The sequence below is a fragment of the Ornithorhynchus anatinus genome, chromosome 13, assembly GCF_004115215.2.
Source record: "Ornithorhynchus anatinus isolate Pmale09 chromosome 13, mOrnAna1.pri.v4, whole genome shotgun sequence".
NCBI lineage: Eukaryota > Metazoa > Chordata > Mammalia > Monotremata > Ornithorhynchidae > Ornithorhynchus > Ornithorhynchus anatinus.
Window position 1 is genome coordinate 12,256,107 of NC_041740.1, and position 12,542 is coordinate 12,268,648.

Below are 12,542 nucleotides of genomic sequence, written 5' to 3' on the forward strand. Positions count from 1 at the left end.
TTTTAACAGCTCAGAAATTTGAGCCCCGCCAATCTGACTTTCATCACCTTTGGGGAGCCCAGGCCGAAATGTCACTTCACACTTAGATGAAATACCTTCAACATGAGGCTACTGCTAAATATTAAAATAAAACCATCCTAAAAAAGCTCTTCGTGAATAACTGTGAAGAGAACCATTAGTCTCTCCACTGGTTTTGCATTCTTCCAGCAAAACATTCTTACCTATTTTTCATAAGTCTCAGTTCTCGCTTGCGGGTGGCTTCTTCTGCCAGCTGCTGTGGACTGTGCAGACTTCCTGGGGAGGCTGCCATCACAACTCCCTGTGGCAAAGCGGTAGAGGGAGTTCGGATCTGGTAGGTTGGCATGTCACCAGTGGCGGCTGTAATGAAACAGAATATTATAAAACAGTCACACAATTCAGCCATTCAACTCTATGTATAACTTAACCGAAAATGGGTTTCTGAAAACATCAGACTTCTGCTTAGCAAGCGCCTGCGTGGCAGCAGCACGGCTTAGTGGAGAGAGCATGGGGTTGGGAGTCAGGAGACCTGGGTTCTAATCCCAGCTCTGCCCCTTTACTGCTATGAGACAATGGGCAAGTCACTTCACTTTTCTGAGCTTCAGTATCTCCTTTTGTAAAATGGAGATAAGATATGTGAGCCCAATAAGGGCAGGGACTGTGTCTGATCTGTTTATTTTGTTTCTACTCCAGTGCTAAGTACAGTGCTTGACATACAGTAAGTGCTTAGAAAATACCATTATTATTATTATTATTAATGTTAAAGGTAACTTTATTTAAAACTATGTTAGAGAAAAAGGAACTAATAAGTGAAAATAAGGCATTAGATTGCTCCATTAGATCGTAAGCTTGGGGAGTGAAGGTAGAGACTGAGTCAGTCAATGGTATTTATTGAGTGCTTACTGTGTGCAGAGCGTTTTACTAAGCACTTGGAAGAGTACATAAACACGATCTTTGCCCTCAAGGAGCTTACTTGCAATCTAGTGGTGCTTTTTACGCCTGCCGAATGTTTCCTGGTGTTGTATAGTGCTCTACACGCAGTAAAATGCTCTGTAAATCCTATTGTTGATGGTATTTGTCTGTTTGCTATTTTCCCTGGTAGGTGCATATATGGTTCTAGTCTACCCAATCTACATTCTTTCCTGGTACAATGCATTTAGGGAGCTTCGTTACCTCTTCCTGCTCACTTTCAAACTATAAAATAACTTGAGAACAGGGAAGAATAGGGCCATTACAGTTTACATTTTGCCTCACAGCTTCAGTATATCCCTGCTTCCTCTGGGATCCTCTCTGTTGCCATAGTTTCTCAGGGGTGACACCCATTTCTAAGCTGCTGATCTGATGCAACCATGTTAATCGATCCTTGAAAGCAATCTCGGGTTAAAATTTGACTCCTCAATCTATGCTTGATGCAGCAGCTGACATTTTGGATTAGTGTTCAATTACATGAATGTCGCTCTCAAAAGTTCAAACAATTCTTTCAAATGTAATTTCTATTATTTTTCTATCCTTATTAGAGTGAACATATTTCCTTCCAATCGACAGATGGATCTGAGGAATCAACCATATTCCTTCTGCCAACATAACATTTTAAGGGAATTCATGCATCGGAGGTGAATATCATCTTCTCATAAGAAAATATTAAGAAAAATCACTACAAATGTCATTAAAACATGGGACTAATTTAAAACGATTGGGTGGAAAAAATCGGGCTTCTTTAGCTTAAGCTGTGGACTAATAAAGATAGCTGAAGGCAGAATCACTTTTAACCAGCTGGTCAGAGGGGTCCAGTCTGACCATTGGGTCACTAATGTCCTCCATCCTGCTCTTTACTGTTTGAGCCACAGATGGGATGTGTCCAGATGCAAACAGGGGCAAAGGCCTGTTCCAGAATGGGCAGAAAGAAGTGACTTTTAGCCTGGAGGGCTTCCTGGGCTACTCTAGACTATAAGCTCATGGTAGAATGTGTCTACGAACTCTGTTATAGTGTACTCTCCCAAGTGCTTAGTACAGTGCTCTGCACACAGTAAGTGCTCAATAAATATGATTGACTGATCGACTGATTGATTCTCACTGCCCCAGCCCGCTGGAGCCATACACTGGTAGGAGAAGCAATCACCTGAGGTCACGCCCTTCAAAAAAGGAGTTACGGCATATGCAGTTGATTTTTCAAACCTCATAACCTTATGATAAGAACGAGACAATCAAAAGGGATACAAAGGATGTGAAAATCATTCCTCTACTTAGGTATTTCTTACATATAGGGCTACAGGTCATTGGGTCTTCTAATACTCCAGAGCGAGTGAGAGTGGAAATAAAAAATGTAAAGTGAAAACCCATTATTAACTCCAGAGTAATTCACTTGGGTGCTTTCATAGGCTGAAATATACAGAATTCAGAAGGCCATGCTAAGGTCACCATATTGCCTAATGAGTTATCTCCCTTTATCAGCATGCAGCATTTAAAATGATCATTACTGCTAGTAATGATGTTTACTAGCCTACCATGCATAATGATGAACCTCCCTATTGTCTTTATTACAGATTGAATGAAATGAACAGCTAATTGTTATTGTTTCTAACTCCCATGAAATCTGTTATGAAAATGCTATCTCCAGGAAAAGTTCAAATGAGAAAGCATAAATATGCATTTACAGCCAGGACTTCAGAAGATGAATATCACAAACTGAAAGAAAACTGTTATAAGTACTGTATGCCCGTCAATGGGCAGGGATTGCCTCTGTTGCTGAATTGTACATTCCAAGCGCTTAGTACAGTGCTCTGCACATAGTAGGCATTCAATAAATACTACTGAATGAATTATATCTGAGGAGCAGTATGAACTAGTAAAAGAGTGGGAGCCTGGGAGTCAGAGAACCTAGGTTCTAATCCCAGCTCAGCCAGTAGCCTGCTGTGTGACCTTATACAAGTCACTTATCTGTGTCTCAGCTTCATCTGTAAAATGGGGAGTTAATGTCTGCCCTCCCTTCTACTTAGACTGTGAGCCCCATGTAAGACAGGGACTGTGTCTGACCCCAGTGTTTGGAACAGTGCTTGGTAAGTAGTATGGTTTTAATCAGTCAATCATATTTATTGAGCATTTACTCTGTTTTAAGCACTGTACTAAGCAACTGGGGGATTACAATATAACAGAGTTGGTAGACACGTTCCCTGCCCACAATGAGCTCAGTGTAGAGGGGGATTATAGATATTCATATATACAAATTAATTACATATCTGTACATAGGTGCTATGGGACTTAGGGACGGGTGAATAAAGGAGGCAAATCCAAGTGCCAAGATCATGCAGCAGGGAGTGGGAGAAGAGGACAAGAGTGTAGCCTGGGAAGGCCTCTTGCAGGAGATGTGATCTTAATAAGGCTTTCAAGGTAGAGAGCATGATCATCTGTCAGATATAAAGAGGAAGGGTGCTCCAGGTTAGAGGAAGGAGGTGATTGAGAGATCGAAGTAGTAATAATCATCATCATTGAAAACTATGGACTACTGGGTCCAATTCTCCATCCCAACACGGGGAAAGCTACACTCAAACATATATTGGTACTCCATGCCCACTTAACCTATGAAGGAGGTTATTCCTCCCTTTGCTGACAGAATAAGGAAATTTGGAAATTCCCAGGTGATTATGATGGGGAGGGTAGCAGAATGTGCACTCAGGATAGGCACAAATCCACAGTTCTCCATAGCCCCAAATTCTCTACAGCACGCTCACTGGGGAGTCTCTCCAGTTGCGTAAGGACTTCCCCAAGAAGAATGAGCCTTTCTTGGCAGCTATTTCTAGCTGCTCTTGCTTTACTGCTCTCAGTGGTAGCAGTGAATACAAACCTTGCACATGAACCTGGGCAGCAGAGAGAATTCAGGAAGTTGATAAAGGAGGCTTCTCTCTCCTGTGCCCCAGGGGTATATTTGTTCCCTAGTGCAAGGGAAGAACACAGCCCCCTGTGTCCTAGAACATTCAAGTGAAAAATGAACTACAATTCCTTCAAGCTTCAGTTGCTAATGACAGCAATAAAGAACAGGCATCGAAGGGCAAAAAGTTTGTGTAGAAAGTAGATTGTGAGCATCAACTAACAGGAAACAAGATAATGAAAGATGTTATACTGACAGACGGAGGCAAGATTTCCCACAGAAGCTGCATCAGTAGATTGGAATAAATATAACAGCAGAGTCAAGAGAGACACACTCATTCTATTTACTTCAAAACATACCACTTTGGTTATTTATATTCCCTGATCTCAGATGCGCCAACTGCCAATGAATGTTGGGCCAGAGTATGTGTTACATTTTAAGTCCCTTGAGGATAGAAAGGGTGATGTTCTCCATCTGAATGGATTCGACAAGATGGTGTCCCGATGACCCCAGAGAGAAGGGGCAGTTCTGGGACCTCTGAGAATTTAGATCACTTTCGTGCACACCAGGAGTCTGGTGAAAAAGGGTAGCACACTACCCTTTACGGAGTCCACAATCCACCTTATTTCCAAGCAGCCTCCCACTTTTCTGCTGAAAGGTGGATCCTCCAGACAAGCACTAAGCTTGTTTACAGTACATCCGTTTGACCAGGGGATGAAGGAAGCCGAACAGTGTCATGTAACACAAATATGTCATATTGTCGGTAAGAACTCAGTGACAGAAAAGAGCACTGCCATCACAAATGAATCAATGCATCTTTTCAATCTCTGTAAATAATGCTGGATTTAAACATTTGGTCCATTTAAAAATAAGGTTTCTTCCAATTTAGTACAAATACCACTATGCCAAGTAAATAAATCATTTTTCAGATGGAAAAAGCCTGAAAAGTGATTTTTCCAGCCTATTTAATTTTTTTAAAAATTCCAGAGGTACTTACATCAAATAAAATTATAGTCAAAAAGCCCTTAATTTCAGAATAAGGAAAATGAAAAGGAATGAAAAAACATTAACAGATTACCATTCAAACTTTTCTTAAATGTTAGGATATGAATCTATTAGCCCATTATCCAGTCACTAATAGGTTTGCCAGTCATAACCAAAAGCTATTAAATGAAAAGTGAGTTCTGCTATTCTTTATAATCTGCTTTTTCAAGGTCTGGTCTGTATCTTAAAATGTTTGGCAAAATGTCAAAGGTGGGTGGCTTCCTAAAGCAGATAAGCACTAACTAAATTAATTTAAAAGCACAAACATGCACTGGGAATTACATTTAAATATGCAAAATAGGTTCTTGAATAAGCCAAATAAGACGTTCACTTGTCCTGAGCCACATTTAATTAAAATGAACACAAAATGGCAGGGGGAAAAAAGCATCAAAAAATATTCCTGCTGACTACCCCTTCACTTCTATCAAATGAATCACACTACCATTTTGGGACCTTACAAAAGGATGAAACTGGTGGTTCATTCACTTTCAAAGTGATTTACGACTCTAGCAACTCCTGTAAGCCATTTCATCAAGGAAGGAACCATTCTCTCGGATGCAATAAATTATACCAACTAATTTCCAAGGGGTCTCACTTGGCAAGGCACACTTGTCTTCTAGAGTCATTTGACATATCCAAGTTCCTTTTTCTAAATGTGAATACATTACATTTTACATTTTAATTATTCCATATGTGTGAAGAGATGCGGTAACATGGACCTATAGGCTTGGGGCTAAGGGAGCAGTTAGACACTGGAAAAAAAATTGAAATCCTAAAAATTGAAATCACCACTCAGCCTAAGCAATAATACTTCCATATACTACTAGTTCTCACTTAGCATATGCATCCTTTCTATGCCCAGCTATACAAGGGAAGGGCTAGTGAAAATTAGTCATGCAAAATAGATATATTTTGTGGACCTGAAGATTTTCCAGCCTTAGGTACAATGCTGTCTTAATGGATAAAACACCGTGAGGTAGGAGTCAGGAGTCTGTTGCTTCTAAAACTTTCTTACTATGTGACCTTGGAAAAGACTCAACCTCACTGGGTCTCAGGTTTCTCATCTGTAAAATAGAAATGATACAATCTGTCCATATATCTTCATATTCAAAATCCAAAAGCATTTAATATTAAAAAGTCCAAACTCGCAAGACTTCTTTCTCATTTTTCCAAACCAATTTAAACACCCCCCCCCCCCCACAAACACATACACACACTCTCTCTCTCCCCCCATATTTTTACACCTTAAAAATTAGGTTGTGAAGCATTTTGGAATTGAAATGTGGTTATGTCTCAAATGTCAATATTCACGACAAATACAGACTTTGGTATTAGTTCACCAAAGTTAGGCATGAAATTTTTTTTTCTAAAAACTGGTATTATTCACACCTGATATTTGTAAGTCACTTAAGTGATTTAACATTTTCATCTTTTCATTTATAGGTGTATTTTACTGTATTCAAAAGACTCAAAAAGGTTACCTTACTGAAAAGTAGCAGGTAAGACTGTGAGCTGTTCAGTAAGAATAATGTTTGTCCCCCTCATTCTCACTCAACATTACACATTAAAAGAAGTTTCAACTTTAATTAGGAGAGTGAGGCATCCCAACCATTAGCTTGCAAAAATAAACTAATTCAAGTAGACATTCACAATAACCACATAGATGCCCATAATTATGGTTGAACTGACTTCTTTCCCATCTTTCCAATTCAAATCTTTTTTCCTGAATCTCAAGTTGGCAAATCTTCGATTTTTAAAGGGCACCACTGGGCCCAAGGGGAAGCAATCATTTTGCCCAGAAGGTTATGAGCCAAATCCAGCTTTCTTAAAAATGCATTTATCCGAGGAGTCGTCAAAAGCAAACAAGGGGAAAAAAGAAAGAAAATGAAAAGTATTTCCTTTTTTTGAACACTAGAGAGCACCCCTGTATTGTTAAGCTTCAAATAGGCTAGGCCAAAGTAAAAGAAACCTTCTGTTATATATAGCTACCCTCCTCCCAAGATACGTGCACCGACTGCCTGATGAGAGCAATTCCAAACTTGACCATATAAACTTGCCCCCCCCAACCCATAGATCCCTCCCAACCTCTAGACTTTAAACATAGGACTAGAGGAGAGATGATACTTACCTTGGGTGAAGTGAAACCAACTGAAGGGGGTTTAGAAAAAAATAATCTACCCAGTTGCCATGAAGATGAAGGCAGCGAGCTACTTAACGCTAAATCTGTCGGTGGCATTTGACAAAGCAGAAAGGAACTGACTAAATCTCGGCATGACTCTAAGCTGACGTCAATGTGCATCTTGTTTAGAGTTTAACTTTTCCACTTCCCTACTGCAACACGATTCCAGGAAATTTAATGACGTCAACCTTTAGAACTCAATTAGCTGGGGGAACAGACCATTTTCAACAGAGGAGGAAAGCAAAAAGCACAAGAACATTTAAAGCACGGTAGCTTTCTCGAATCTGTTTTCTGCCACAGTTATGCTTCATCCAAGAGACAAATACTGGAGACTTATTTACGCAACTTTAACAGTGCCTATCTTTCTCTTGCGGTGAGGCTAAACTTGCAACAGGTAGAGTGAGATAAGCTCAAGAGAGCTTATTTTTCTCAACACAAGGGCAGCTGGCCCGTCACTCCGATTTCCAATTTAAAAAAAAGACAAATTTACTGCAACGGCAAAGTAAGCAGGGAAACTCTGAATAGTTTTTCAAGGACCCTCAGATTCACAGTTTTCTGGTAAATTAAACAGATATGACAGCAATATTTCCTACTACTTACCCCTGGAAAACGAAAGTACTTCTTAAATCATTGTCAATATTTGATCCTTTCCTGAATGTCAAGGCTTAAATGTAGTTTGATAGTCTGAAAACCCTTATGTAAAATTCCTACCTGTTTCATCTCCTGTTACAGCCATGTTCGGCTTCTGCATACAGGATTTTCTTCTTTCTCTGTCACAGTTCAACATGAATTGTTCCAAACTAGCAAGCATGTGCAGGATTACAAGTAGGAGTATTGACATCACAATGACATCACTAGCCTATCACTATCATTAATTTGCTTTGTCACTGTACAGCACACAAACTGCAGTCCAATGAAAACTCGTAAAACAATAAACCACTTCTGCTTAAGCAATTTGCTCTCATTTTCCCACAAATCTACTGGCAAAGCTGGCCCCAAGGACTCAATTACAGAAGGGCTGACAGAGAACTTTCCTCTACCATTACTTGAACGGGATAACTTTAGTGCTTTCTATTCCTATGGTGTTTGTTCTGTTGTTTACGTGGACATGACTTTTCGACGATATGTATTTGAATACTTTTTACTTTGAATACTTTGAATACTGGAGCATACTTTTTTTTTCCAAAATCCCTACAAACCTTACCTTTTGAAGACTTGTTTTAAATGGTGAAAAGTTTTGTGGATTTTTCAAGTTAATTTCTGATTTACTAAAAAGGTTTTCGAAGTAAAGTAAAATATTTATACTTATGATAAAAGTACTTTTGATTTTTTTTAATTGCTTCCTACCTGGAACAGCGAACAAGCCACATTAAAAAAACTCTTTCTACATCAGGATGATTTATTTTTACAGATATATATTTATTATTTGCAAATGAAAAAAAATCACGCTGCTTATCGTAGCACAAACTCTTTTCAAAGAATCTACCATGCTAATATAGGAAAGCACATCATTTTTGCAAATACAGTACATCAGAATCTATTCTCAGAATATCATTACTAGAGCTAACAGATTTTGGAAAAAGTTTCCTAAATATGCAGCATTGTGTGCTTTTCTTTTGCACTTTGGAGAGTTCAAGATTGTTGTTTTCCCCATTTACAGAATTTATAGAACAGGTAGAGATCCTCTGAGGCTACCTGATATCCCAGTCCAGTCCTGGTCGTTAGGAAGTCGGATAAATCCAGGATTCAGATTGGGTGAGGATTTCAAGGTCCCAGACAGAACCGGACTTCAAGTTTCTGCTCCAACCAGTCAGGAGAAGACCAGAAGTGAACTGCTCGAGGGACCTATGGACCCAGACCAGGTTTTTTAAGCAAACCCCAGATTGGACTGTTCTAGACTCTGGTACAGTCTAGATTTGAAAAAGCCAGTGTGGCCTGGCCCTGATCTGGGCTCCAGAACTGTGCCAGGAGGCCACTTTTACATCTGATTAGCTTCATGCCACCAGGCAGAGAAAGAGTGTGATAGATGGCTTGTCCATTTTCATTTTAGCATTTGCTAAAACAAAATAATAGTACTAGACATTTGTTAAGCATGTACTATGGTGCCAAGTCCTGTACTAAACATTGGGTTAGTATAGGATAATCAGATCAGACACAGTACCCTTTCCACATGGGGCTCACAGTCTAACAGGGAGGGTATTATATTCGCTATTTTTCAAAAGGGGAAACTCAGGCACCAAAATTAAGTGATTTGCCCAAGATCACACAGTGGGCAAGTGATGGAGCAGGGATTAGAACCTAGGTCTCCTGACTCCCAGGCCTGTGCTCTTTTCCACTAGGCCAAGCAACCTTCTCAGTGAAATTCCTCCAGCTTAATTTTTTGTCCCTTCAAAACATGAAATGCTGAGTTAAAATATATATAGCGCAGACCTTCTCTTGCATTAACAAAAAGTTGTGGCAAGGTTATTATGCCTTTGGCATACTGCCAAAAGAGTTTCTCGAGCAACTTTAGTATTAGTTCTTTGGGTTTTTTCAGAACATTTCCAGAAAAGGTAGCTTTTCTAAAATAAATATTTTTAAGAAAAATAATCCCTGCCTTTCCCCACACTTGAAAACAAAGCCAATTGGGAAACTGGATGACCAGCCTTCAACACCAAGACTGTATTTCATTATCCTGGACAATCTGGAACATCACATGAATAAAATAAAATAAAAATATTAGATAGTAAAGAGTTGAACTAATGCACCTTGTACAGTAACAAACAGTGATGTTCAATAAATGCTTAGTGATTCATTTGTCTGTTAATGTTTAACATCACACTTGAGAGCAGAGCTCTTGAAACTGAATCAACAGAGAAATAATTTACAATTCAAACTCAATCGAACGCAAGTTCTCTTTATCAGTTTGGAGTTGCATTATATCAGCTCTATTTTACAGATGTTGGCTTTAAGAAATTGCCCGTCTAAAAATGGAGCACAGCCAAATAAAATGGTGACCTGCCTTCATTTTGATATGACCTGGTGGCAATCAGCTTCCTGTTTGACACTGGAAAATATCCACTTAACTATTTGCCTGCCACTAGGAGGGCGAGGTTCGTCATAAAAGAATGACGATGACTCTGGATTTGGAATTCAATAGCATTTTTACCTCCCTCTGATAGAAATTTTACATACTGAAGTTGGAATTTAAGAATGAAGAATCTTGAAGATTAACTTCATTCATTAATTCTGCATTTTCAATCTTTTCCTTCTGGCATACTTCATTGATTTTCACTTTCCTCTGGAGTTTATAAACCTAAACTATAATTCAGTGAAAATTAGGCTTTCTATAAAACTGGTCATCTATACCAGTGTAATACCTTTCCTCGGCTTCTTTTGTTCTGTAGCCAAGATAATCCATTTCCTGAGTATTTGGGGAAGCTACCATCTCACTGCAAAATGATGAGATGAGTCATTCACTACCACTATCTAAGTTGATTAGATCAATAAAATATACCTTGGACCACAACCTGGCTGCCTGGTACAAAGAACTGCTGAGTGCCATCAGCGGCTTGTGCGGCATACTGTACAATTGTAGCACCTGGTGGAGTAGCTCCTGAATTTGTCATTGTTAATGTCTGAAGTCCCTGAACACCATCAGATCCTGGATTAGAAATCTGGACTGCTCCACCTTGGGCTATAGCAACTTAACAGAGGAAAAAGAGAAATATTAGAGCGTTTGAATAATCACATTTAAAATACTGTCATGGAAGAAAATAAACACTTTTTTTTTCTAATTTGGTCTACTGTTAACCTGTAATGCTCTCAAACCTCCTTGTTTCCCTGCCAGACCGTGAAATTCATTTAGTCATCCAGCCGAGCTACTCAGTTTTCAAAGACTGCAAGGGCCATTTTAAAATTTCTAATTTCAACATGTCCAATTCATCCATCCAATTTTTGTTAAATATAGGATTCTTCTTCCCTGTCAACTTTCCATATATCTGCAATGGTTTAAGTGGAGACTAGATGTAGGGGAATAGACTATAAGATGACTATATGAATTTATGATTCATATCAGCCCTATGAATCTAGGTTGAACCTGCGACAATGTTCACGTAGCAGAGATATAAAGAGCCCGATTCTCTTATAAAACTTCCATTGGGATATTGGTCATGAATGAATTTTCACTATTTTACTAGTTTTGCATCAAGGAAAATAACCCAAAATATTGGTGATACCTCAGAATATAGCTTGTAAAAAAAAGAAATTAAAATTAGCTGTAAGGAGCTTGGTATATTGAAAGGTAATTGTGACTACAGCAAATCAATGTTGCATATATAAATATTTTAAAAGACAAACACTTTGGAGGCTCCTTTTGGACACTTCCCAAAGTGGAAATTTACACTTTGTGGAGAATTTTTTTTCTCATTCAGCTCTTGAGTCAATAGTAAAATGGTTTAAAAGTGAATTAAAAGGTCTTCTCAAAGTTGGCTGCCACTAGCTTGATAGAGAGATTATAAACTCTATTTAACAGTTCTATTAACTGTTCTATTTCATCTATTTTAATTATCCATTTTCAGAGGTACTGTTTTCTATTGCTAAAATGATATTCTCACTGAAGGCCCTGCATATGAATGTTTCACATGTTTGCTGGTGTATATGTTTGTGTTTAGTTGAAGATTTCACAAACCTGCCTCTAAGCCTTAAAAGTAACTTTCAAAACTGCATAATTTTACCAAATCACTGACTTAAATTCAGATGTACATAATAAAATATTTTAACATGGTTCCCCCAGTATTATCCTAAAACTAAAGTAATTTAAGAAGATAGAAAACTACGATTTTGGGTATTTGAAGAGTACTGCATTATTAAGGTAGTAGACAGTGGTTTATATTAATTTGATTCTAGTTCTGAAACTCAATATTACTCCAAGGGGCATCTCAGGATACCTTTTTTAAAATAAAAAAACCAATGGAATTAACTACAAAGGCTATGATAAAATGCCAACAAAACAGCATAATACTCTAGTTAGTATATCCCTGTGGGCAAGGAACATGTCAAGCAACTCTTTTGAATTACACTCCCCGAGCGCTTGGTACACAGTAAGTGCTCAATAAATACCATTAATTGATAACCCTAAATATTTATAATGAAAATTTACTGCAGTTGTGCTTCCTAAATATATGAACTTCTACATCCCTAAATAATTATTTTTAAATTTCCAATAGCAAAATCTAAATAATTTACTTAAAATTAATATTATAAACAGCACTACAAAAAAGAAAAACTCATTTTTTTTGACTACAGGTTCTCTACCCACTATGATGGATATCAGAGTTTTGTAAGTATTTTCTGTTTTGAATTATACAATTTAGTCCATCAGATTGCACAGTAACAAAGACTAGGATCAGAAAAGCTGCTTGCAAAATGTTCAGCAGAAGTGGTGAGACAACAACA

At 38.2% G+C, this 12,542-nt stretch overlaps 1 protein-coding gene across 21 annotated transcripts in view; it reads right to left on the bottom strand.

The window, feature by feature from the left end:
• CREM (cAMP responsive element modulator) overlaps positions 1-12,542 on the bottom strand; it is a 77,225-nt gene that overhangs the window by 6,336 nt on the left and 58,347 nt on the right. For 12 of the 21 annotated variants that reach the window (XM_029077645.2, XM_029077640.2, XM_039913828.1 and 9 more), the window contains 2 exons: positions 10,603-10,791; positions 222-378 (listed from right to left, as the gene is read on the bottom strand). In XM_029077645.2, the coding sequence (XP_028933478.1) occupies positions 222-378; positions 10,603-10,791 (346 nt within the window). Of the gene's footprint in view, positions 1-221; positions 379-5,847; positions 5,992-7,055; positions 7,250-7,817; positions 7,914-10,602; positions 10,792-12,542 lie in introns of those variants that run through there. The other 9 variants (XM_029077648.2, XM_007667833.4, XM_039913836.1 and 6 more) reach the window with 8 other exon arrangements.